At 42.1% G+C, this 27,379-nt stretch overlaps 1 protein-coding gene across 2 annotated transcripts in view; it reads left to right on the top strand.

Moving 5' to 3' along the window:
- The first annotated feature begins 3,510 nt into the window (after positions 1–3,510).
- PLEKHB2 (pleckstrin homology domain containing B2) overlaps positions 3,511–27,379 on the top strand; it is a 76,275-nt gene continuing 52,406 nt past the window's right edge. For both annotated transcript variants that reach the window (XM_049889137.1, XM_049889136.1), the window contains exons 1-4: positions 3,511–3,632; positions 17,831–17,875; positions 21,617–21,769; positions 24,000–24,102. In XM_049889137.1, the coding sequence (XP_049745094.1) occupies positions 17,839–17,875; positions 21,617–21,769; positions 24,000–24,102 (293 nt within the window). In that variant the 5' untranslated portion in view covers positions 3,511–3,632; positions 17,831–17,838. The remainder of the gene's footprint in view (positions 3,633–17,830; positions 17,876–21,616; positions 21,770–23,999; positions 24,103–27,379) is intronic.

Raw genomic sequence — 27,379 nt, 5'->3', positions numbered from 1 at the left:
AAACCTTCAACAACTTAACAACAAAAAGACAAGCAACATAATTATAAAATGGGCAAAGGACTTGAATGGACATTTTACCAAAAAGGACATTCAAATGACCACCAAACACATGAAGAGGTGCTCATATTCATTAGCCACCAGACAGATGCAAATCAAAACCGTAATGAGATACCATTTCACTCCCGCTAGGATGGCTAAGTGTTCTGGAATTCTCATTCTTCAGATTGTGAAGAATGGAGATTCCAGAACACTTAATTGTTCTCATGAGTAACCTGAGATCAAGAGGCAGTTATCCAAAAAGAACAAGAGGGTAATGTTTCGTTTAAAGTCATGAAAAGTGTGCATCAGAATTTTATCCTTTCACCATACTTATTCAATCTATGCTGAGCAAGTAATCGGAGAAGCTGGACTATATGAAGAAGAACGTGGCATCAGAATTGGAGGAAGACTCGTTAACAATCTGCATTATGCTGACGACACAACCTTGCTTGCTGAAATTGAAGAGGGCTTGAAGCACTTACTAATGAAGATCAAAGACCACAGCCTTCAGTATGATTACACTTCAACATAAAGGAAACAAAAATCCTCACAACTGGACCAATAAGCAACATCAAGATAAATGGAGAAAAGATTGAAGTTGTCAAGGATTTCATTTTACTTGCATCCACAACTAACATCCATGAAAATAGCAGTCAAGAAATCAAATGAAGCATTGCATTGGGAAAATCTGCTGCTAAAGACTCTTTAAAGTCTTGAAAAGCAAAGACGTCACCTTGAAGACTAAGGTGAGCCTGACCCAAGACATGGTGTTTTCAGTTGCCTCATATGCATGCCAAAGCTGGATGATGAATAAGAAGGACAGAAGAAGAATTGATGCCCTTGAATTGTGGTGTTGGCGAAGATTATGGAATTTACCATGGACTACCAAAAGAATGAACGAATCTGTCTTAGAAGAAGCACAACCAGAATTCTTAGAAGCAAGAGTGGTGAGACTAGTCTCACATAGTTTGGACATGTTGTCAGTAGAGATTAGTGCCAGGAAAAGGACATCATGCTTGGTAAAGTAGGGACTCAGGGAAAAAGAGAAAGACCCTCAATGAGATGGACTGATACAGTGGCTGCAATGATGGGGTCAAGCATAACAATGATTATGAGAATGGCGCATGACCGGGCTGTGTTTCATTCTAAGTTTTACACAGAGTTGCTATGAGTTGGAAGTGACTTGATGGCACCTAACAACAACAACAGTAGGATGGCTAAGATAAAACAAAGAAACAAACAAAAATAAGCAGAATATAAATGTTGGCAAGGAAATTGATAAATTAGAACTCTTACCCATTGTTGGTGGGAATGCAAAATGGTACAGCCATTGTGGAAAGCAGTGTTGTGGTTCCTTACAAAACTAAAAATAGAACTACGGTATGACCTAGCAATTCTCCTAGGTATATACCCAAAAAACTTGAAAGGAGAGACTCAAACAGAGGCTTGTACACCAATATTCATTCCAGCACTATTCACAATAACCAAAAGGTGGAAACAACATAAGTGCCCATCAACAGATGAATGGATAAGCAAAACGTGACACATACGTACAATGGAATACTACAGAGCCCGTAGAAGAAAGGACGTCTTGATACATGCTTGGAGCTGGAAGACATTATGTTGAATGAAATAAGTCAATCACAAAAGGATAAATATTATATGACCTCGCTTATACAAAAAGACAAGAAAAGGCTAAACTGTAGACCACAAAGTTTATTAATGGTTACCAGAGTAGGAGGGAAGGGTAAAGAGGGGGTTAACAGTGATAAAAAATATCACATTGATTAAGGGTATGGTTGCACAGCCAATTATTTTAATTGCTGTCAATAAATTATGAGTCGGAATCAACTCGATGGCAATGGGTTTTTATGGGTCAATAAATTATAAACCTGTAAAAAGCTGAATTGGCAAACGTTGTGTGATAGATATATTTACAACAATGACCAAAAAAAAAAAAAAGAGTAGCTCCTGAGGCTACTTACGGATATCCCAAAACCTCATGGGATTCGTTTCCTTGCTTTAGAGTTTTAGGGTCGTGGTTTCATGGGACATCTCAGTTAATTGGCCTAATAACGTGTTTAGTACTTCTGTTCTACCTCGTACCTAGTTCAATGCCTAGTGCCTGGGGTCTTGCTAGTGGCCATCCAAGGCACAACAATTGGTCTCTATTCACCTGGACCAACAGAAGAAGGAGAGTCAGGAAAAGGAGGATGTGGAATGTGTGGCTAATTGCCTCCATGAACAACTGCCTGCTTTGCCATGAGACCAGAAGAACTGAATGGTGCCAGCTACCATTACCTAAAAGTTTGATGTTCCATAGATGAGTTCTGATCAAAAAGGGGAAAACGCAGAAGAGAATTTCAAATTCTCATGGGCTCTGGACTTCCGGAGCCATGAAAGTTGGATAAATTCATGAAACTATTGCCCTGAGATAATCTTTAAACCTTAAACCAAAAATATTCCCTAAAGTCTTCCTAAAGTCAAACAATAGTTTAGCTTAACTTAGTAAAAAATGTTTGCCTTGAGCATTATGCTTTTTATCAACTATGTATATGAGATCAAATAGGTAACAGTAACAGTAAAGATTAGATAGGAACCTTAGGGGGCATTGAATTTACTTTATTAAATTTATGTTAACAATTTTTGATGCTTTGCTGTACGTGACTTTACGTGGTTTTCCTTTTTCACGTTTGAGTTGCTCACCCAACTAGATGGAGAACTCCGGAGGTCAGGGATTTTTATTTCTCCTTGGCCTAGTTTTTTTTTTTTTTTTTAATTTTAAATCTCAAATATTGAGCGATTCACAAAAATGAGCGAACAGTAACTTTCTAGTTTTTCAGGATGGATGGAGGAAAGAAATGAGGTGGAATGGTCACATGGTCAAAAAATGTCGGGGAACATGTTAATTCAAAACGCCATTGACTCCTGGTGCCTGAGAATCTTTCACTTTTTTTTTTTCCTTGGCTATGGTTTGACAGGAGCCCTGGTGGGGTAGTGGTTAAGAGCTTGGCTGCTAACCAAAAGGTTGGCAGTTTGAATCCACTAGCCACTTCTTGGAAACTGTATGGGACAGCTCTACTCTTTCCTGTAGGGTCGCTATAAGTCAAAATCAACTGGACCGCAAAGTGTTTGGTTTGATTTGGTCAAGTTTGACTAGGACAAGGCGTAGGTACCACCACAGGGCAGCAAAGGAGGGTGAGAAGGGTTGCAGAACTAGAATATAATTAATGTCACTAAATGGTACACGTAGAAAATGTAACTGGTGCATGTTTTGCAATAATAAAATAAATAAAATTATATTTTTTTTTAAAAAAAGAAGAGATGGAGAAAGCTCCTAACCCGGTAGCCCGTGCTCCACCCCCTCCCTCCAAGCTCTCTTCCAACAACCCCAAGTTCTCCCGCCAGCAACTACAACTCCCAGAGTGTCCTCTCGCAACGCCAGGCGCATGTGCGTGCGCGTGACGCAGGCGGCCGCCCAGGATGTTCGCCGTTCGGCTCAGCTGTTTCTCTCACAGCAGTTCGGGAGCTAGAGACGCGTCGTTTTGCCAGCAGGCCCTGGTTCGGAGAGCGGCGTTTGGGCGTGGTTTCAGGTGACTGTCCCCCCGCCCCGGTCGTGGCGACCCCGCGCCCTGCAACCCTTGGGCCGGCCGCCCAGGCGTCCGGCCCGCGCCCCTCCGAGTGGACCCTCCAGCGTGCCTTCGCCCTCGGTCCCCTCCCGGCCCGCCCCCCCGGCCTCCGGTCCGGCGCTGGTACCCTCCACGTCCTCTCCCTTAGAGCCGCCCACGCCCGTCCGGACCCCACCCCCCGCGCGGCCCCTGCAGCCCCAGCCCTGCTCCTCCTTGACCGCTGGGCGCTCGTTTGCGCTCCCGACGTCCAGACGCGGGGCTCCTGCGCCGCCTCCTTTGTCCGAGTGCCGTCCGCGGGCCCGGCCGCCCTCCCGCCCTCTGGGGTCTCCTGGTTCCCGGGCTCCAGCGCCGGCAGCCGGCTCAGCCCCTGCTGCGGCTGCCGAGGTCGAGGGCATTACGGGCTCCTTTTTTCTCCTCTTTCCCGCCCGGAGGTCGCAGCTCTGGGGAGGAGGAGAATGTCTTTGACGCTTTGAGCTCGCGCGTGAATCCCACCGCGCTTCTCCAGGAGGCCTGTCCGCTGCCTTCCACTTGCTTTTGACAGTATCTTTAGTTTTTGATGCTTTGTTGTACGTGGCTTTATGTGGTTTTCCTTTTTCACGGTTTAGTCTCTCACCCAACTAGATGGAGAACTCCGGAGGTCAGGGATTTTTATTTCTCCTTGGCCTAGTTTTTTTTTTTTTTTAATTTCAAATCTGAAATATAGAGCGATTCACAAAAAACGAGTGAATAGTAAATTTCGGGATTTTCAGGATGGTTGGAGGAAAGAAATGAGATGAGACAGTCAAATTGTCAAAAAATCTCAGGGAACATGTTCATTCAAAATGCCACTGACTTCTGGTGCCTGAGAATCTTCCACTTTTTTTTTTTTTTTCTTGCCTCTGGTTTGACTGGACCCCTGGTGGGGCAGTGATTAAGAGCTTGGCTGCTTACCGAAAGGTTGGCAGTTCGAATCCACCACCCGCACCTTGGAAGCCGTGTGGGGCAGTTCTACTCTGTCGTGTAGAGTCTCCGTGAGTCAGAATAGACTGGGCCACAGAGAGTCTGGTTTGGTTTGACTAGGACAAGGTGTAGCCACCAGCAGAGGGCAGAGTGCTTACAACTGAAAGGAGGAATGTTCTATGCTCTCACTTGGACCCTGAGGGAACCATTACCAGTGCAGGAAGTGACTTCACCAGTCACAGGAGAAATTAGGTCCTGAGCTGGGACAGTAAACTGTTAAAAAAAAAAAAAAAAACTGTTAACTGGCCTTTAATATATAATATATATTTTTTCTTTATTATCCAAGTTTATTGTTGGGGTGAGTTCCTATCTATTGGGGACTACAACTGTGTCTCAGTATGTGCTGTAGTAACTCCAGGTTAATAGCCATTCTGCAAATAGTTGTACTGGGGCTTTGTAAGGCATGTAGGTCATAATTAAGTCAGTGGCGAATCAGCCCAGAAAAACCCTGACAATAGAGTCATTACTTTAGAAAGTTCCAGAGCTATGCAACCTGTAAAGCCTCATCTGTCAGCTGATGAGGAAACTGAAGGAGTTGGAGGAATGAAACAGCCCATTTTCTACTCTTCTGGGCAGGATAACTATGGCTCCAGTGCAGGACCCTGGTCTTGTAAAATCCTTTAAGCTCCCAAAGCAAGTGAAGTAAGACATATGGAGGAAAGGACCAGGAACTGGGACAGTGGAGGATTAAGTAGAATTGGAGGGAATGGAAACTTCTGGATTGGAAAGTAGCTGGGTTTAGAGGCCACCTGAAATGATAAAGGATATAATACAGGTAAAAGCAAATGGGGAAACAATTCAAATATGGGAAGTTATTCAGATACTAGAAATGAAGTGAAATTTATTCCTTTGTTGGGGGGGTGGGTAACTTGTTTAAAAAATATCAGAAAGATGAATCATTAACAGGGAAATGAGGACCTGAGTAGAGATTGGTGTTTCACGATGCCAAGAACAGCTTATGATACCAAGATGGGCTGAGTCTACAGGAAGAAGTGGTTACGGTAACCAGTTATCCAGATTTGATATTGGAATGACATTTCTAGCAATGGCTTTGTCTTTGAGATTCTGGCACATTTCTGTAGCAGATAGTTTTGAAGGAATGTTTTGATAACTCTTATGTGGGAAGGCAAATTACTATAGTGTAAAGATTCAGTGCCCCCTCCCTTGACCTGTATTCAGCAGGGTAGAAGATAGAAGTCCTGAAATAGTTGTGGCTAAGGTCCAAGCCCTCCCACTGCCCTTGGGATAGCATTATTAAAGAAATTAACCACACAAGTATCAGATGAGTCATTGGGCTTTATACCAGGTAGACAGTAGATAATTTATGGTGACTGCTTCATAAAAAAAAAAAAAAAAGGCAGCCTGAAAAACAGAACTGAGATTGCTAAATGCTGCTCTCTCCTTAAATATAATAATAATGAAAAAAGGGAGAGGGGGCATTAAACAAGACCTTAAATAAGTCTAGCTGCCGAGCAGATTGGGGCGATAAATAAAACAGCATAGTTTATTTTAATCTCTGTCTTGCGCACTAACCCAGTTTGTCTGTAGAAGAGCCATCTGCTGGCACCAGGCCAGTGTGTCTTAATTTTGCTGTTATCGTTAGTATCTTGTTTTTCCAAAAGAGGAAATGTGTAAGTCGCTGGTGTGTATAAGTGACTCAGCATTTCTAAAAAGCCTCTGTAGCCTTGACCTGTGTGAACACAGGTTCTACTCTTGGAAGCATTTTCGAAGGCAGAGTAAAACACTGACTTGGGGTATTCTGCACAGAGGACACCAGTAGAGTTGTGTTGTCAATGAGTCCCTTGTTGGTGCTGATCAGTCTCTTTTCCAGGAAACTCCTGTATTCGTTTATATTTACAGGTTCCTTTTGATGGGCACGTGGAGTCATCTCCAAACCAAGAAATGGGGCAGAAGCAGTTTTTTCTCCAGTCATCTCTCTGATGATCAAGTGTCCTAGATGTGTGTGACACCTCACGTGTGTAGGGTTGGGCTGTGTCCCCAGGGTACTGTGGGACAAGTTGCTGTCCAGAGTCAGGCTTTTGGGGACATCATGGCCTTTTTCTGCTTTTTCCTCTGCAGTCACACAGCCAGGACTCTTCTAGAGGATTTCCGTCTCCAGCTGTTGCAATCACAGTTCCTCTTGCTTAACGTTTCCTTCATTTGCGCAGACATGCTTTCAGCATCACGTCCTTTTGATGGTTCCCATTCTCCTGGCATTTCCCTTTCGATTTCTCATAAGATGTCATCTTCATCTTCCAGTTTGCTAGAGATGTGGCACTTCTTGAACCCTTGCATGATGGACTCACTTGAGGTGCTATTCCACGCCACCATAACCCATTCCACAAAGAGGCTGTGGGGTGGCTTCTTGGCATACCTGGTGGGGTTCAGTGCCAAGTTTCTTGCCAGCAGCCAGTTGGAGTACTGGACCTGCATACTGTCATTCAAGGGTCTGTAGGCCACCACATCCAGCACCTGAAGCTGCGAGGTCAGGCCCCCTGGAATGATAACTGTGTTGGTGTTCATGTTTTCCATGGAGCTCTTCACGGAGTCGGTGGCATGGCCCCAGAAGCCGTTCAGGATCAGCATCCCTCGCTGCTTGGGCACCGCACCAGTCCTCCCTATCCACACTACTTCCAGCCAGTCCTGCATCAAGTCCTTGGTCATCTGTCTGTACCAGTGGTAGGGGATTTCCATTCCACTGGGGAATTTCCCAGGGGGGATGTGTGTCCCCCTCAAAATGCTGTGTAGAGATAACTTCCTCCTTTCCGCCAAGACACCAAGCATTACTGTGATTTTCAGTTTTTCCTTGCCTGGAGTCTTGACCAATATGGGCTTTTCCCCCAGTTGCCCAAAGTCACCTGTGATGGTAGCTCTGAACAAATTGGAGTCTGTCTGCATTCACTTGCCCTCACTTTCCCTCTGGAGGGCTAGGACACTCAGCTGGTAAGTGACCGGCTTCTCCATCAGGGCTTAAGGGAGGTGCTGTGGCACAGGCACTTATGCTTCAAAGACAGATCATACCTTCTTACTCTTCAACACCAACCCAAGCTTGCTTTGAACGCTTTCTCTCGAACGTTCATTTCCTGGGCAATTTCGAGAGCTTTCAGCTGCATTGCCTCCCTGGTGGTAGGGTCCCCTCTGGCTGCATGTATGTGACATATCTATCACAGCTGGTCCAAATTTCCCGTTTGTGCCATTCCACCCCCTTCCCCACTCCCCTCACCCCCAACGCCGACTGCACGACGAGGGCATTTTGAAGCTGCAGCTTTACTATGCGCCAGTCTCAGATATTTTTTGGCAACACTCCGAACTACTTGGCAGCCTGGAAGTTGTTGGTGCCCTTGGCACATTCCACCACCATTTACTTGTCAGTCGTAACTGTGGCGCGTGCCCCGGCTGCACTGAAACTTTCCAGCGATATTGTCAGCCGAGAGGTCATACCCGGGGAAGCCCATGGCCATGTGGAAGGGGTACCCCTCGCTCCGCTTGTACAGCTGAGGTCCTGAGGCTGATGGAGGCCAGAGCCCTCCAGGTGTGAAGGCTGAGGAAACTGGGAGGCGTCTTTCACTGGGCCTGCACAACCTGGAGCCGTCACATCAGGATCTTCATTTTCTGCAAAAGTTCCTCCTTGGAGCTGCCATTCCTTAGGTTTCTGAGATTCTTCCTCGCCTTCCAGCCAAGTGATCATATTCAGCTTAGGGAGTGGGAATTCCAGGGATAGGACAGTTTCATAATTAATCCTTAGAACTCCCTGGTAGAAGGCCTTCAGTTGCTCCATCGAAACTTCCCACTTATCAGAAAAATATATGGCCACCTCAAATAGGGCCGGTACCCATCTGATCCACCCTCTGAGCAGATTTGCACTTTCTGCATATGCGAGTGGCCGTTCTGCAGTTCCGGGCTCCGAATCTCTTCTTCCTCTTCCTTCAGGGTCATATCGAGAGAGTGGGCTGTGGATTCCATCTCTGCGGAGCAGTGAGTGCTGGCACCCTCCACCCTATCCACCGTCTAGCTGCCCAGGGGCCCCTCTCCCGGGGCCCCTCTTGCACTCAATGCAGGGCCGCGTCTGCTGAAGGGCTTACTGGTGCAGGAAAATGCTCCTGTGACTGGTTCACAGTGTTGCCTGGGTTCAGCAAGCTCCTAACCCTAAGCTACAATGCTGAATAGCGATTGGGGATGGGGTTTGGGGAGAGACTTCTGGCTGTACCTAGATCCGCTTGTCATTCTGCGCTTGGCATTGTGCATTGCAGTGATCTGTTAACTCCCCTGCTTTGAGCCCTGGTGGTGTAATGGTTAAGAGCCCAGCTGCTAATCATAAAGGTCTGCAGTTTGCTCCTTGGAAACCCTAGGGGGCAGTTCTGCTCTGTCCTGTAGGGTCCAGCTGTGAGTTGGGATCGACTCTAAGGCAATGGGGTTGGTACCCCCCCATCCCCAATCTCCCTGAGGGTGGGAATCATGATTGTGTTGCAGTATCTTCCTGGCAGAAAACACAATGTTTGGCACTTCGTAGGTGGTCAGGAAATTCTTATTGAAGGAGGCTTCACAAAAGAACTCAGAATTAAGGGTGTTAGCACATTGTTAACTAATTTTCTAATAATATGAAGAACTGAATGTATGAAATGTGTACATCAGTGATACAGAAAGGACAGATTCTATTCTGAATGGTATTCCTATTGTTACCTGGGAGGATGGAGGTGTTAAATATAATTAAACTCAAAGAAATTGAATCACAAGATTTATTCCCAGCAGTTATTATATATGCATTTAGGGAGACCATTCTGATTCCAAAAAAAGCAAATGGCTGGAAGTAAGCTAGTTACAATGAGGCTTATAAAGAGAAGAGGAAGGAGAAGAATAGAAGATCAACCACTGGCTAATCTTAACAGATTGATTGGACCCTTCCGATCCAGTGGTTAAGTGCTGTGGCTGCTAACCAAATGGTTGGCAGTTTAAATCCACCAGCTGCTCCTTGAAAAGCTATGGGGCAGTTCTACTCTGTCCTATAGGGTCACTTTGAGTCAGGATTGACCCAATGGCAACGGGTTTGGTGCCCCCCCCTTTTTACTGAGATCAACCAATATTAAGTCACTAGTGTTCTCTGGTCCTTCACCCACCTGCAGTAATACCTTTTTTTGTGTGTGTGCTTTAAGTGGAAGTGTACAAATCAAGTCAGTCTCTCATACAGAAATTTATATACACCTTGCCATATACTCCTAGTTGCTTTCCCCCTAATGAGACAGCGCACACCTTCTCTCCACTCTTTTTTCGTGTCCATTCGGCCAGCTTTTGACCCCCTTTGCCCTCTCATCTCTCCTCCAGACAGGAGCTGCTCACGTCGTCTCATGTATCTACTTGATCCAAGAAGCTCACTCCTCACCAGTATCATTCTCCATAGTTCAGTGCAATCCCTGTCTGAAGAGTTGACTTTGGGAATGGTTCCTGTCTTGGGCTAACAGCAGATCTTGGGGACCATGACCTCTAGAGTCCTCCTAGCCTCAGTCAGACCATTAAGTCTGGTCTTTTTACAAGAATTTGAGGTCTGCATCCCACTGCTCTCCTGCTGCCTCAGGGGTTCTCCTTTGTGTTCCCTGTCAGGGCAGTCATCGGTTGTAGCCGGGCACCATCTAGTTGTTCTGGTTTCAGGCTGATGTATTCTCTGGTTTATGTGGCCCTTTCTGTCTCTTGGGCTCATAATTACCTTGTGTCTTTGATATTCTTCATTCTCCTTTGCTCCAGGTGGGTTGAGACCAGTTGATGCATCTTAGATGGCCACTTGATAGTGTTTAAGACCCCAGATGCCACTTTCCAAAGTGGGATGCAGAATGTTTTCTTAATAGATTTTATTATGCCAGTTGACCTAGATGTCCCCTGAAACCATGGTCCCTAAACCCCTACCCCTACTACACTGGCCTTCGAAACATTCAGTTTATTCAGGAAACTTCTTTTCTTTTGGTTTAGTCCAGCTGTGCTGACCTCTTCTGTATTCTGTGTTGTCTTTCCCCTTACATAAAATAGTTCTTATCTACTATCTAATTAGCGAATACCCCTCTCCCTCCCTCCCCACTCTTGTAACCATCAAAGAATATTTTCTTCTCTGTTTAAACTGTTTGTCGAGTTCTTATAATAGTGGTCTCATACAATATTTGTCCTTTTGCAACTGACTAATTTCACTCACCATAACGCCTTCCAGATTCCTCCATGTTATGAAATGTTTCCTGGATTCAACATTGTTCTTTAGCAATGCATAGTATTCCATTGTGTGACTATACCAGAATTTATTTATCCATTCATCCATTAATGGGCACCTTGGTTGCTTCCATCTTTTCGCTATTGTAAACAGTGCTGCAGTGAACATGGGTGTGCATATATCTGTTCGTGTAAAGGCTCTTATTTCTCTAGGATATATTCCAAGGAGTTAGATTGCTGGATCGTATAGTAGTTCTATTTCTAGCTTTTTAAGGAAGTGCCAAATCAATTTCTAAAGTGACTGTACCATTTTACATTCCCATTAGCAGTATATAAGTGCTCCAGTCTCTCCACAACCTCTCCAACATTTATTATTTTGTGCTTTTTGAATTAATGGCAGCCTTGTTGGAGTGAGATGGAATCTCACTGTAGCTTTAATTTGCATTTCTCTAATAGCTAATGATTGTGAGCATTTCTTCATGGGTCTGTTAGGTACCTGAATGTCTTCTTTAGTGAAGTGCCTATTCATATCCTTTGCCCATTTTTTAATTGGGCTATTTCTGTTTTTGTAGTTGAGTTTTTGCGGTGTCGTGTAGATTTTAGAGGTCAGATGCTGATCGGAAATGTCATAGCTAAAACCTTTTTCCCTCCCTTTGTGAGGCCTTTGGATGAGCATAGGTGTTTGATTTTTAGGAGCTCCCAGGTATCTAGTTTCTCTTCTGGTGTTTGTGCATTGTTAGTAATGTTTTGTATACTGTTTATGCCATGTATTAGGGCTCCTAGCATTGTCTCTATTTTTTCTTCCATAATCTTTATCGTTTTAGATTTTATATTTAGGTCTTTGATACATTTGGAGTTAGTTTTTGTGAATGGTGTGAGGTATGGGTCTTGTTTCTTTTTTTTGCAGATGGATATCCAGTTATGCCAGCACCATTTGTTAAAGAGACTGTCTTTTCACCATTTAACTGACTTTGGGCCTTTGTCAAATAGCAGCTGCTCATATGTGGATGGATTTATGTCTAGATTCTCAATTTTGTTCCATTGGTCTATGTATCTGTTGGTGTACCAGCACCAGGCTGTTTTGACTACTGTGGCAGTATAATCGGTTCTAAAATCAGGTAGAGTGAGGCCTCCCACTTTGTTCTTCTTTTTCAGTAATGCTAAACTTATCTGGGGCCCCTTTCCCTTCCGTATGAAGTTGGTGATTTGTCTCTCCATCTCATTAAAAAATGTCGTTGGAATTTGGATTGGAATTGCATTGTATGTATAGATTACTTTTTGTAGAATAGACATTTTTACAATGTTAAGACTTCCTATCCATGAGCAAGGTATGTTTTTCCACTTATGTAGGTCTCTTTTGGTTTCTTGCAGTAGTGTTTTGTAGTTTTCTTTGTATACGTCTTTTATGTCTCTGGTAAGATTTAATCCTAAGTATTTTAACTTCTCAGGGGCTGCTGTTGGGATGTCTTTTTTAGATCTCCTTTAATTTCTTTCAGAATATTTTGTAGTTTTGTTTGTACAACTCTTTTACCTCCACGGTTAAGTTTTTATTCTTTTAGCGGCTATTGTGAATGGGATTGCTTTCTTAAATGTCATTTTAGGTTGCTCGTTGCTGGTGTATAGAAATACAGTTGAGTTTTGTGTATTGATCTTGTACCATGCAGCTTTGCTAAGTTTGTTTATTAGCTCTAGATTGTAGATTCTTTGGAATTTTCTATATAGTGTCATGTCATCTGCAAATAGAGAAAATTTTACTTCTTTTCTGATTTGGATGTCTTTTATTTGTTTTTCTTGCTTAATTCTAGTACAGTATTGAATAGCAGTGGTTAAAGCAGGCATTCTTACTTTGTTTATGATCTTAGGGAGAAAGCTTCCAGTCTTTGATTATTATGATGTTAGTAGTGGTGTTTTTGTAAATGCTATTAGGGCTCTCCTTTCCATTTCTAGTTTTTTTGTCATAAAAAATGCTTTTTTTTTTTTTTTGGTCAAACGCTTTTTCTGCATCTATTGAAATGATAATGTGGTTGATTTCCTCTTTTTCTATTAATTTGGTGTATCATGTTGATTGTTTTCTTATGTTAAGCCTCCCTTGGATTCCTAGGATAAATCTCACTTGATCACGGTGTGTAATCGTTTTAATATGCTGTTGGATTGGGTTTGCTAGTATGTTTTGAGAATTTTTAGCATCTGTATTTGTAAGAACTAATGGACTGTAGTTTTCTTCTCTTTGGTGTCTTTATCTGGCTTTCTGTCAGGGTGACATTGGCTTCAGAAGATGAGTTATGAAGTGTTCCTTTCTCTTTTATTTATTAATTTTTTGAAGAGCTCAGGGAGGAATGGTGTTAGTACTTCTTTAAATTTTTGGTAGAATTTATCAGTAAAGCCAGCTAGTCCCTGGACTTTTTTTTTGGTTGTTGTTGGGAAGGTTTTGATTACCAATTCAAAAGTGGGCTGAGATTTTCTATTTCTTCTTGAGTTAATTTAAGTAATTTGTGTGTTTCTAGGCATTTATCCATTTCTTCTAGGTTACTTAATATTTTGGTGTATAATTATTCATAGTATCCTCTTACAATCCTTTTTATTTCTGCATAACTAGTAGTAGTGGTACCACATTCATTTCTGAGTTTGTGCCTTTTCTTGTCAGTTCAGCTAAAGGTTTGTCAATTTTATTTATTCTTCAAAAGAACCAACTTTTGGTTTTGTTGATTCTCTCTGTTGGTTTTCTGTTCCTAGTTGTATTTCTTTCTGCTCTAATCTTTATTTTCTTCTATCCAGTAACTTTGTTAGTTTGTTCTTTTACTAGTTTCTCAAGGTGTAAAGTTAGGTTAGTGATTTGAGGGTTTTCTTGTTTTAACTAGGAGTTTACTCTTATAAATTTCCTTCTAAACACTCACTGCCTTTGCTGCATCCCATACATTTTGATAGGTTCTGCTTTCATTTTTATTCATTTCTAGGTATTTGCTAGTATCTCTTGTGATTTTTTTTCTTTGACGCATTATTTATTTAACACTGTGTTGCTTAATTTCCACAAATTTGTGAATGTTGAGTTTTCCAGTTTTTCTTCTGTTACTGATTTCTAATTTCATTTACATTGTGGTTGGGGAAGATGCTTTGTCTGATTTTAATCTTCTGAAATGTACTGAGACTTGTTTTGTCACCTAACACGTAATCTGCCCTGGAGAATAATCCACGTGCACTGGAGAAGAATGCGAAGAAGAAATCAATCCAATCTAATTTTATTCAGTCCTGTTCCACTTCTGTTCTCACACCTCTGGCAAATGCAACACTTCTTCCTATAACTCTAACCACCTGGAGCTAGGTCAGACCTCACAAGTTAAAGGGTACAGTCCTCTAGACTGCCAGGCCTGCCTAAGACTTCAGATGTCAGCCTCAAGCTTGAGGGTTCCCATGACACCCTCACATTCACTTTCTTTGGGCTTAAGATGTATCTGTTGTAGAGAGTATGTAAAACCAAAAAAACCCATTGTCATTGAGTCGATTCTGACTTTTAGCAACCCTATAGGACAAAGTAGAACTGGCCCATATGGTTTCTAAGGAGTGCCTGGTGCATTTGAACTGCCAACCTTTTGGTTAGCAGCCGGAGCTCTTAACCACTGTGCCACCAGGGTTTGCAGACAGCATATAGATGGGTCATTTTTTAAATATCCATTTTGCCATTCTCTGCATTTTGATTGGATAGTTTAATCTATTACATTTAAAGCTGTTACCATACCAATAAGGAAGGACATCTGCCATTTTACTGTTTGTTTTCTGTGTGTCTTATACCCTTTTTTTTTTTTTTTTTGCCCCTTATTTCCTCCAAAAATGGCTTCTTACATGTTCAGTTGAAGTTTTTGTAGTGAACCTTTTTAAATCTCTTCTCCTTTATCTTCTTTCTGGGTGTTTTGTTTATTATTAAAAGCAATGTATTGACATCTCCAACTATTGTAGGACTGTTCCTTTAATTCTGTCAGTGTTTGCTTTATATGTTTTGAGGCTCTCATGTTAGGTGCATATGTATTTATAATTGTTGTATTTTCTTGAGCAACATAATAATAAACGGAGAAAAGATTGAAGTTGTTAAGGATTTCATTTTACTTGGATCCACAATCAACAGCCATGGAAGCAGCAGTCAAGAAATCAAAAGACGCGTTGCATTGGGCAAATCTGCTGCAAAGGACCTCTTCAAAGTGTTGAAGAGCAAAGATGTCACCCTGAAGACTAAGGTATGCCTGACCCAAGCCATGGTATTTTCAGTCGCATCATATGCATGTGAAAGCTGGACAGTGAATAAGGAAGACTGAAGAAGAGTTGACGCCTTTGAATTGTGGTGTTGGTGAAGAATATTGAATATACCATGGACTGCCAAAAGAACGAACAAATCTGTCTTGGAAGAAGTGAGGCCAGAATGCTGCATAGAGGCAAGGATGGCAAGACTGCGTCTTACATACTTTGGACATGTTGTCAGGAGGGATGAGTCCCTGGAGAAGGACATCATGCTTGGCAGGGTACAGGGTCAGCGGAAAAGAGGAAGACCCTCAACAAGGTGGACTGACACAGTGGCTGCAACAATGAGCTCAAGCATAGCAACGATTTTAAGGATGGCGCAGGACTGGGCAGTGTTTCATTCTGTTGTGCATAGGGTCGCTATGAGTTGGAACCGACTCAACGGCACCTAACAACAACAACAACAAGTATCTTCTTGATGAATTGATCCTTTTATCATTATAAAATCTCCTCCTTTGTCTCTTTTAAAAGATTTTGACTGAAAGTCTATTTTGTCTGATATAAATATAGCCCCCCCCAGCTCTCTTTTGGTTATTATTTGCATGGAATATTTTTTCCATCCTTTCACTTTCGACCTGTTTAGGCCTAAAATGTGTCTCTTTTAGACAACATATAGGTGAATCATGTTTTTTAAATCTATTCTACCACTCTGCTTTTTGACTGGCGAGTTTGAACTATTTGCATTTAAGGTAATTATTGATAAGGAAAGACTTACTTCCACTATTTTGCTATTTGTTTTTGTGTGTCTTATACCTTCTTTGTCTCTGATTTTCTCCAGTACTGCCATCATTTGTGTTTAGTTGAGTTTTTGTAGCAGGACTGTGAATTGGTTCATGCTCGTCTCAGTTATGGCTGAAGAAGCGTCACCGGGATAGACCTGAATTTTTAAAGTTATGGTGAACCAGAAAGATTACTGGAATAGTAAAAATTACAGGTTGAAGCCCCGCTATAAACTTAATCTCCCTCTTAGAGAACAAGGGCAGTGTACACACTGCATAGCAACCAAATCTCCTGCCCTCAGATTTTGGGCACAGTCTGAAACAGCACTTCGCCACTCAAAGATGGTGGCTGACCAGACTGCTTTGAAATGTGTGCCACTCTTCTGCAGTCTCATGCATCAGGCTCCTCAAAGAGCTCCGTACATCTCTTCCAAGTCTTCCATTTCAGAGCTTCGACCTGTGATTTTTTGCATTCTGGGTACCATGCTGAATCTGCTGGATTATAAAACTTCAAGTCTCTTCTGTTGTGCTTTGTTGGCCATGGCTGAACCGGCTCGAACTGGTTCAAAGCCATGTTTTGTAGTGAACCACTTTGATTCCCTTCTCCTTTCCTTTTGTGTATATATTTTTTAGATATTTTCTTTGTGATTACTGTGAAGGTTATATTTAATATCTTAAATGTATAACAACTTAGTTTAAATTCATAGCAACTTAATTTCGGTAACATTCAACTGGGAATATCTAGCTCAATTGGTATTAACATGGTTTATAAAGAAAATGTTCTACATCCTCCTTTGGTAAGTAGTGTCTAGGGTCTTAAAAGCTTGTGAGTGGCCATCTGAGATGCTTCAGTGGTCTCACCCCATCTGTAGCAAGGGAGAATGAAGAAAACCAAAGATACAAGGGAGAGATTAGTCCAAAGGACTAATGGAATACACCTACCACAGCCTTCACCAATCTGAGTCCAGCACAGCTAGATGGTGCCCAGATACCACCACCAACTGTTATGACAGGTATCACAGTCAAGGGTCCTGGACAGAGCTGGAAAAAAATGTAGAACAAAATTCTAACTCACAAAAAAAGACCAGACTTACTGGCCTGAAAGAGATGGGAGAAACCTTGAGAGTATGGCCCTTGGACACCCTTTTAACTTACTACTAAAGTCACTTCTGAGGTTCACCCTCAGCCCATGGGCAAGGATGAGAAGGCAGGAGAGGACAGGAATACTGGTAATGTGTCCCTCTGATAGGTAAAACTGTTAGCTTCTTGTTTTAATTTTTGTCTGTTGATTTGAGAGAGAGCTTGAGTATCTTTTACAAGTTAATGGGCCATTTGTGTTGCTTTCCTGTAAATTGCCCAGTTATTTCCTTTGCCTTTTCTTTATGATATATGTGAGCTTCATTAAGTGGAGTAAATTAGTTCATTGCTGCCATATGGTTGTAAATATTTTTTCTTAGTTTGTCACTGGTCTGTTTAACCTTTTTCGTTTCTTTGCTTTACAAAAGATTTTTAGTTGTATGTAGTTCAGTTTATCAAACTTTTTTTGTCATTACTTCTGGTTTTCGTTCATAACCTGGCCACTCAACCTACTGGCACTAGTGCACACCTGACTGGGTATGTCAGGGATAAAGCTGAGAGGCAATTGGACCCAGAACACAGGCATGTCACAAGAAGCGTAAGTCCTTGACAGAGCTAAATCTTAGTGTTCCTGGGGCTGTTTTATGTCTGTTGAGTGGAGGTAGGCTCCTAATGTGGACAGGGTGCTTAGGCTAAAGCTAGGATGGGAGGTGGGGCCAGGGGTCTTTGGGGCTCACTGAGGAGGTATTCAGTACATGCCAGGTGACCAATGAGTAAAATGACTTTGGGCTGTTTCTCAGCTGCCACTGGAAGGGATGAGGATTGGGACATGGACCAAATGGGTAATTTTTTTTCTGGGTGTAATTTTGAAACTGGGTGTTTCTTCTCCTGTAGGTCAAGAGATGGCGTTCGTGAAGAGTGGATGGTTGCTACGGCAGAGTGAGTATGGGACTTGAGCACCTTGCTTTGGTTTTTTAGTATCACCTTAGGGTACATATTTACTTCCATTTGCTGAAACAAACCACATGTAAAAGCAGATACAGGTGTGCGTTGCTTAATGTCCATGAGACATTCTTTGAAATAGGCCATTATGTGATTTGGCTGTTGTGCAAACAGGAGAGAGGTATGCAGGATGGTGACCAGGTGAGTCCAGGACCTGCGTTACCACCACTGCACCAAGGGACTGAGCAAAAACTTTGGCTCTGCTGCCGTGGGTCCTACATGGTTGCCACCTGGTCTCTGAGAGCCATGCCTAGACGTTGCAGTGGCATGTAGTTGCCTGCATCCAGGCCTGCTGCTAGCCCCTTTCCTTTCCGTCCTCCCTGCCTGCTCTCTCCGCCCTCCACTGGGCTTTAAACTCTTTCAGTCCAGCCTTCCCTCCTCTGCCTCCTCCTTCCCTGGCTGCCTTTCCTGCTTCTCCCACCACCACCGCAGCCAGGACTGCTCAGCTCCGCCATCACAGGAGGAATTGCAGCTACAGGGCTGCGCCTGACATGCAGGGCACCCTGGCTGAATAGGGCAGCAGCCTTGCGGGGCATCCCCTTTGGTGGCCCCGCTAGCATCTGAGTGTTCTCTATCTGAGGTGAGTGCTATATGACAGGCAGCTGCAAATGGGTACTGGGACTCCCTCCACCTGCCACCCCAGGGCCAGGGCTGATGTGGGACCGGAGAGCTAGTGAGAGACAGATAGTACTTAGCAAAGTACTCTGCTGTGTCCTGTTCTCGGATTGGGATTTCTGAACTCTTATAAACTTTTGGGACCACAGACATACATGCAGTTGGACATTGCCCAAATGGACATTATGCGGTGCATACCTGTAGTAAAGTCTTATTAATGTTGGTGGCCTAAGTTTCCTCCTGGAGATTTTTAGAGCTCTATGAACTGTCTTTTTCCACCCACCCAGGGAACTCCTCCTTGGGTGTGCTTCTTTTTCCTCACTAACTTTATTATTAATGGCTGACCAGAGGCTCTGCTTGATTCTAACCATGCCTAGTTAACATACTGGCATGGAGGTATTGGTCTCTTTGGGTGTGGGAAATACCTGCTTTATCTGAGGATTGAGCAGTGACTCAGTCTGAAATACTAGAGTCTAATTATAGAGATGAAGATGTGACTTGAGGTAATGAGTTTATCTAAAACCATACCTGTTTTCTGTTTTGCATCTCCAAAAGGACTCCAGAGACTAGTTTCTCTATTAGTGGGCTTGAGATCCGCTTTCTTAGAGGTATTTCTGTGGGCCTGTCTTTCATGTACTGTCTGCTTATCTCTGAGGCTGCCCTTCTAAATGGTCTGTTTTAAAGCAGGAATAACCAGCTGTGTTTATTAAGGGAAGAGTAAGCAGATCAGTCTGCTGTCCTGAAAAGAGCAGAATTAAGGGAAAAATGATTACTACACCTATTAACACTAGGAAAAAACTGAGCTGTAGTATATACTGTTTATTGTTCAGAGACACAAATTTATATTCAAGGGATAACTTCAGAACTTAGCTACAGTTGAGACTAGCAATGAAAAATGGACTGTCTGCCTTAGATGGGTTGTAAGAACTGTTGTTTGTGAAACATGTTTGTGTTCCTGTTGTGAAGACTTTACATATACTTTTTTTATTTAATTCTCACAGCAGCCCTGTTTGGTAGGTGGCATTATCCCAGTTTTCTAGTTCAAGAAATTGAAGTTAAATGATATTAGATAACTTGTCTAAGTGTAAACAATGGGTGATAAACCATCCACATTTAAACTCAGGCCCACTTTTCCCATAACTACATCCCTAGACTTGGGGCTGAACCACGTATTCTCTCAGGTCGTTGTTAACCCTGCTCTTCTTTGACCAGATATAGCTGTTGTAATATGGAGTTTAAAAAGAAAGTCCTGGCATGTAGGAGTCTAGTGCCGATCTTTGTGTAAGTTTCCTTGTCTTGGGTTTGATGTCCCAATCTCCCCAAAATGGTCAGGGTGTGTGGGGAGCCTTGCTCAGGCCTTAAGTGTGTGCTCTCCTTTGCCGGCCCTTCAGATGTCCTCTGGTTTTCTCCTTAGGACCTACTGTACCATTGTTTGGGGTCAAGATTTTTTTCTTCCCACATAGCCAGATGTGACGTAAGTGAGCAAGGACCACTTAGACTATTGTGTTTTCTCCATCAGTGCCTAGCATAGTGATGTACATGAAGTTGATATTCTTTAAATAAACGGTACAGACTTTCCCAGCGTCTGAGTTCATGGCTGTTTGAAAAGTTCAGAAGACTTATTCCATATCTTTATCGCCAGATGTGTGGGTTAATTTTCTCTCTCTGATGAAATCAGAGATACCACAATAAAATAAGATCAGGGTGGAGTGTATTACAATCACTGAGATGCAGAGCAGCAGAGAGATAATATGTGGTTACATGTGAACAGAGTGACCCCCCAGCACTCTTTTTCCTTCCCTTGCCACGTAGACCACTAGGATCCAGTATCCGATCTCTGGAAGGCAGCCCAATTTGGGAATCTCCAGCCAAGGCTTCGATAGCAGGTGACAGATACTTAGGTAGAAGCCTCCAACCCAGTGATTCCGTCTGTCTATTTGGGTGGTTCTGTTTGGTATTTCCTGCCCACCTTGGGCACTGCCAGTCATGTGGATGCTGCGTGTCACTTATCGGTCAGTCTGGGCAAGTGCTGTGGGTGCCTCTCCTATGAGGAGAGTTCCTGGTAATGGAAAAAGAAATTAAGGAGGCTGATGTTGCTTATTTGGCTGATAATACTAGTGAGCATGATGGAATTTGTGCACATTGGCTAAGCAGAGTGGGATCTATAGGAACAAAAGCCTGGTGTGTAAAGCATTGGATAGTATATGTGTGTAATAGAGATGCTGTGACGCCTGGCCTAAAACTGGTCTCTTAGTCCACTGCAGTGTTTTTACTCTCTGGCAGACTAAGAATTTACAACTTAATAAAGCTGAATGCCTGGCCCAAGATCACAAACAAAAGGATGCATTCTATCAGACTTGCAGAAGATTGTGAGGTAGTGGCATGTACACTAGATGGGGTCAGGGTCCTGCTGAGGTCTGGTGTCCTGCTCTGTTAATTTATTCAGTGTCTGACTCCCTTTCTGTATCTGCTTTAGGAAGGGAGACACCTCCCATGCTGTGGGCTTGCTGTGAGGGAGGAATGTTGAGAAACAGTATATGTGAAAGTCCTTAAAGAAAAGGGAAAGATATTTTACTAAAACAGGAAAGTGTTATTGGTAGGTATTTGCATATAGTCCAGCATTTTCTGGCAAATGTGGCAAATTTAGATACTACTGGGAAAATTTAGATATTTCATATGGGGAATTAAATGTTAACATGTTTTACGAGCTCAAAACCAAGGTTGTTTTGAACTTAACGTTTCTTTTTCTTAAAAAATGTTTTGGGACTTGCTTTCTCCTCAGCCCAAATTCTCGATTAAGCTGGTTGGCTGTGTTCTCAGTGTCTCTGGTATGTGCTGAAAGCAGCCCTGTCACAGCATGGGTTGGCATGTCTTGTAGTTTGCTTACACTTCCATTCTGATTGACTGCTCTGGGCATTGGATTCTGGGTGCTGGATTCTGAGCATGGGCTCTATGCAGGTATACTTATGGGCCAGAGGAGTTTCCTTTGTTTCTGTTAGCTTGCATTAGAGGACAGGGTCCTTGTTCTTTTGTTCTAAAGCCAAACTTTCTCATTTTTTTCAGGTACTATTTTGAGGCGCTGGAAGAAGAATTGGTTTGACCTGTGGTCAGATGGCCATCTGATCTATTATGATGACCAGACTCGACAGAGAGTTGAGGATGAAATCCACATGCCAGTGGACTGCACCAATATCCGAATGGGGCATGAGTGTCAGGGTAAGGAAGTCTGTCTTTTTCCACCTTCTGTCACCTACCCTCCACTATTCATGATGGGAGCTGGATCTTCTTCTGTAACCCGTTCTGCTTTTATTAACACACCAAAGAAGGCTTCTATCTGTGAAGGGCTAACCACAGGGGGAACCTGGGCATTTAGATCAGGAACCATATGGTTTGGGGAAAATTAACTTTCTCATCTGAGTTAGACTTACCAGTCCATGTCCCTTCCTCCCTCATGGAGAAGGTGGTAGAGAATTAAGGATCAGAATGTTGGAAACCCTAAGAGATAAGTGTCTACCCTAGAAAGTACTGATTTTATGACTCAATAACTAGCATCTGTTTGATGAGGGCCCTTGTCAGTTTCTTAAAATCCATGATGTCTTGGTTTCTTGACGATATCCATCATATTGATTTTGAAGGAATAGATTTGAACAAACATAAGACATTTCTATTTCTAATAAATGGTTTACGCAGATTCCCTGATGTTTTACTACCTCTGCTGCTAATTGGAATCGGGAGTTTCAAGTGAGGTATTTGCTTATAGCAGCCATTGATCTTTGTAACATCCTGCCCCTACATATTACTTCTTGAAACACAAGTCTCCATTGACCAGCTTTTGAAATGTCTGTCTAACCTAGCCTCAGATATTGTTTTGCTTATCTTTTAGTCCATAGGGGTATTTAAAAAATCTGTCTTTCATTTTCATTAAAGCTGTGAACTGGTTTGATGCTTCCTGTGAATTAAAGCAGTAACTCCTCTGTCACTTGATGCTTTGTAACACTTTAGTTGTGAGGAGGCATTTTCTTCTAATATCTGGGCTGTTCTGTACATCGTGGTGTGTGGATTGGGTCTAGAAGAGGTACTGAAATGAACTACTTGTTCTTCCTGCAAGAAGGTTGACTAGAATAGTTGTGATTCATGTGTTTAATTCTGTAGAGTGGAACAAAGATGTTTACATACAGGCAGTCTTCAGGTTCCGAAGGAGATCTGTCCCTAAGTGTGTCTTTAAGTCGAATTTGTAGGTAAGTCTGAACAGGTGCAGACAGTTCTTATTTAGCTTACTTTTGTGCAAGAAAAGGCTGAAAGCCTTTTCAGTGATTGAAAAGCTATATGTGCAGCAAATGAAGGTGACTATGTTGAAGAATTTGTTGCAAGTAGGGGTTCATTCAATCGTTTCAAAGTGAGGGCAAGTTTACATGACATCACAGGACAAGTACCAGTTGCCCCTAAATCCTACTTTCCTAACCCAGGGACTTACTGTAATTATGAAGCTCAGAAGTACTTGTTACTTTCCACAAACTACAGACCACAGTCACCTTTCCTTTGTATTCTATTAGGTATACTCAGCCTACATTTGAATTAGAGTTGGTGACACCTGTGAAGTCTTAGTCAGAAAACAAAGACAGTTGATTTATGTATTGGGCAAGTCCCTGGGAGCCACAGCCTTGCATCCAGTTCTGGTAGCTCTCAGTTTGGAAGTTTTTGTGGCTGTGTCGTGTAAGTGTGCATACCTGTTTCCTTTCTGTCTTCTTGGCTCTGGCCAAGAGTTCTTTCCCAGATGTAGTGCTAGATTTGTTCAGCCTATTCCTTTGCTTGTGAATGATGTTAGGTGTTATAGTTTGTAAAAGATATCTTTTAGGCTGGGTTCTCTAGAGAAGCAAAACCAGTAAAGTATATAAATATGTATATAGAGAGATTTATATCAAGGAAATGGCTCATATGATTGTAGAGGCAGAAACGTCCCAAGTCCATGGGTCAGGATAGAGGCTTCTCCTGATCACGTAACTGCATGGGCTGGCAAATCCAGGATCGGCAGGTCAGACAGCAGGGCTCTTGCTCACAGGCTGCGAAGATCAATGAGTCCCAAGGTTGGCAAGCCAGACTGCAGGTAAGCTGCTAGCTCAAGTTCCAAGAGCTGGAGGTCAGATGAACGGGGGCCAGCTGCAGGCTCACAGAGCAAGCAGAAGTCCACAAGCCTTGCCAGAATGTCCACTTACATTTGATGCAAGCCACACAAGCAGGGAAACTCCCTTGGCATCCCATCATGGAGGCGATCACATTATATCAAATCATCATGGAAGTGATCACATCATCATACAACTGCCAAACTCCATAACTGCCAAACCTCTGAGAATCATGGCCCAGCCAATTTGATGCACAACCTTAACAATCCCAGTATCCTTAGGAAAAAACAATAAAAGTATTCCTTTATTCTGTTTATTTTTCATAGATATTCAGCCTCCAGATGGGAATTCAAAAGACTGTATGCTGCAGATTGTTTGCCGAGATGGGAAAACTGTCAATCTTTGTGCAGAAAGCACAGATGATTGTTTGTAAGTTCTGGTTTCTTATGTGTCTAATTTTTTTTTTTTTCTGTTTTAATTTCCAATTATATTTTCTTTTCCAAGAAGGGGGAAGAATGGGAATAAGAGTTTTCCTTCAGGCAGCAGATTAAGGGATTCAAAGAGAATGGATGGAAGGAATTGAAGAGGGTCTTTTCCATCTCCAGTAACCCTGATTCTAGTTTCTGCCTCACCAGGACTTCCTTGGGCAGAATTCTATTATACTTAGAATAGCAAAAGGCAATAGTATACGGTCACTTTGTACTTTTATTTTCATTTTACTAGGTACAGACTGGATAATGGGAACAGTGAACATTTTCTTAAATCTCGTTTTTTTTAAATGTAAATGTCTTTTTAAAAGGCGCTTCTACTTCACTTTGTTAAAGTGTACCGACATGTGTTTTGTGCAGCCTTTTCCTTCCTTTTATGGTCCTTACTCTTTTCTGCCGTGTCTAAGGAAGAGGAAGGGAAATGCAAGGAGGAAAATCCAACTATTTTTAGTTTATTAAGATTGGCATTGGTGCTGGAGCAGAACCTCAAAACCACTGATTGAAAGGAAATTTGGATTTTTTTGTGTCCACATTTTTTTGTGTGTATATTACTGAGTTGACCCTGGACCTCATGAGAATTCAATAGCAGAGATTACTAACATATTCATATTTATGTGGCATTTTCACAAAATCCTGCAGACCTGCCCCCGCATTTCAGATATTTGCTTATCCTCAATAGAAACATTTATTCCTTATTAAACTGTAGGGTTTATTTTAAACTCCAGATTAAGCTTCTTCGTTACGTTATTCTGATTTCTATTAATGAATTTTAAATGCTGGGTTCTAGAAGAGGTGTGACTTCTAAAGACTGACAGAGAAGTGACCATTTACCAAGACAATTTCCTACTTTTATAAAGTAGCAATTTTATTACTACTTTATTATTATATTATTAACTATTTAATAAACATACCGAGCACTTATTTAAACGAGGCACTGAGCTAACTACTATACATAGGTTATTGATTCCTTGCCATATGAGAAAAGGTACTTTTTTAAATAATTTGTTTTATTGATGTTGTTGAGAATATACACAGCAGAACGTACACCAGTTCAGCAATTTCTGCAGGCACAATGCAGCGACATTGATTACGTTCTTCAAGTTGTGCAACCGTTTTTTTTTTTTCCTGGTGATGCTCCTTTTTTTTTTTACTGTACTTTAGATGAAGGTTTACAGAGCAAACTAGCTTCTCATTAAACAATTAATACCCATTTTTTTTGTGACATTGGTTACCAGCCCTGTGACATGTCAACACTCTCCCCTTCTCGACCTTAGGTTTCCCATTACCAGCTTTCTTGTCCCCTCCTGCTTTCTCATCCTTGCCCCTGGGCTGATGTGCCTATTTAGTCTGTTTTTGTTTCATGGGCCTGTCTAATCTTTGGCTGAAGAGTAAGCCTCAGGAGTGACTTCATTCATTACTGAGCCAAAGGGTGTCTATCTAGGGCCCATACTTTTGGGGTTTCTTCAGTCTCTGTCAGCCAGGTAAGTCTGGTCCTTTTTTTTTTTTTGAGTTAGAATTTTGTTCTACATTTTTTTCCAGCCATGTCCGGGACCATCTATCGTGATCCCTGTCAGGGCAGTCGGTGGTGGTAGCCAGGCACCATCAAGTTGTGCTGAACTCATCTGGTGGCGGCTGTGATAATTGTGGTCTGTTAGTCCTTTGGACTAATCTTTCACTTGTATCTTTAGTTTTCTTCATTCTCGCTTGCTCCGGATAGGGTGGGGCCAGTGGAGTATCTTCAGTGGCCACTCACAAGCTTTTAAGACCCCAGACGCTACTCACCAAAGTAGGATGTAGAACATTTTCTTTATAAACTATATTATGCCAGTTGAGCTAGATGTTCCCTGAGACCGTGGTTCCCACAGCCCTCAGCCCAGTAATTTGGTCCCTCAGGGAGTTAGGATGTGTCTATGGAGCTTCCATGACTTTGCCTTTGTGATGTTATGCTGACTTCACGAGTACTGTGTACTGCATTACCCTTTACCAAAGTTACCACTTACCTATTGTCTATTTAGCATTTTTCCCTCCCTATCTCCCATCCTCTCTCCTCCCTCATAACCATCAAAGATTGTTTCTTTTTGTGTGTAAATCTTTTCATGAGTTCTTATGGTAGTGGTCTCATGTAATATTTGTCCTTTTTTGATTGACTTTTTTCACTCAGCATAATGCCTTCCAGGTTCATCCATGTTGAATCTGCAAAGCATCATTGTTCTTTATCTTTGCTTATTATTCCATCGTGTGTATGTATAGTAGTTTGTTTATCCATTCATCTGTTGATGGGCACCTAGGTTGTTTCCATCTTTTTGCTATCGTGAATAATGCTGCAGTGCACGCGGGTGTGCATATGTCTATTCGTGTGATAGCTCTTACTTCTCTAGGATATATTCCTAGGAATGGAATTGCTGGATTGTATATTTCTATTTCTAGCTTTTTGAGGAAGCGCCATATCATTTTCCAAAACGAGTGTGCAGTTTTGCATTTCCACCAGCAGTACATAAGAGTTCCGGTCTCCCTGCAGCCTCTTCAGCATTTGTTATTTTCTGTTTTTTTGTTTTGTGCCAGTAATGCCAGGGTGAGATGGTACCTCATTGTGGTATTTTGATTTGCTTTTTTTTTTTTTTTTTTAATGGCTAGTAAAAAAAAAAAAATTTTTTTTAGTGATTGCAAGCATTTCCTCATGTGTCTGTTAGGTGCTTGAATGTCTTCTCTGGTGAAGTGTCTCTTCATTTCCTTTGCCCACTTTTAAGTTGGGTTATTTGTCTTTTTATGATAAAGAGGTGTTGAATTTTCCTGTAGATTTTAGAGATTAGACCTTTGTCGAATTTGTCATAGCCAAAGATTTTCTCCTGGTCTGTAGGTTCTCTTTTTACTCTTTTAGTGAAGTCTTTTGATGAGCATAAGTGTTTACTTTTTAGATGATTGCTGTTATCTAGCTTATCTTCTGGAGTTTTTGTGTTACTGGTTATGGTTTGTATCCTGTTAATGCCATGTATTAGGGCCTCTAGCGTGGATCCTATTTTTTCTTCAGTGATCTTTATAGTTATTGGTTTTATATTTACATCTTTGATCTATTTGGAATTAATTTTTGTATATGGTGTGAAGTATGGATCTTGTTTCATTTTTTTTGTGCAACCATTCTCACTCTCCATTTCCAAGTTGTTACTCTACCATTAACGTAAACTTGTTGCACCTATGTTTCCTATCTAATTTTTTAAGTT

This window comes from Elephas maximus, chromosome 6, assembly GCF_024166365.1.
Source record: "Elephas maximus indicus isolate mEleMax1 chromosome 6, mEleMax1 primary haplotype, whole genome shotgun sequence".
In the NCBI taxonomy this organism is placed as follows: Eukaryota; Metazoa; Chordata; class Mammalia; order Proboscidea; family Elephantidae; genus Elephas; species Elephas maximus.
The sequence above is the reverse complement of the archived record's forward strand: the minus strand, read 5'-3'. Positions and strand labels throughout refer to the sequence as shown.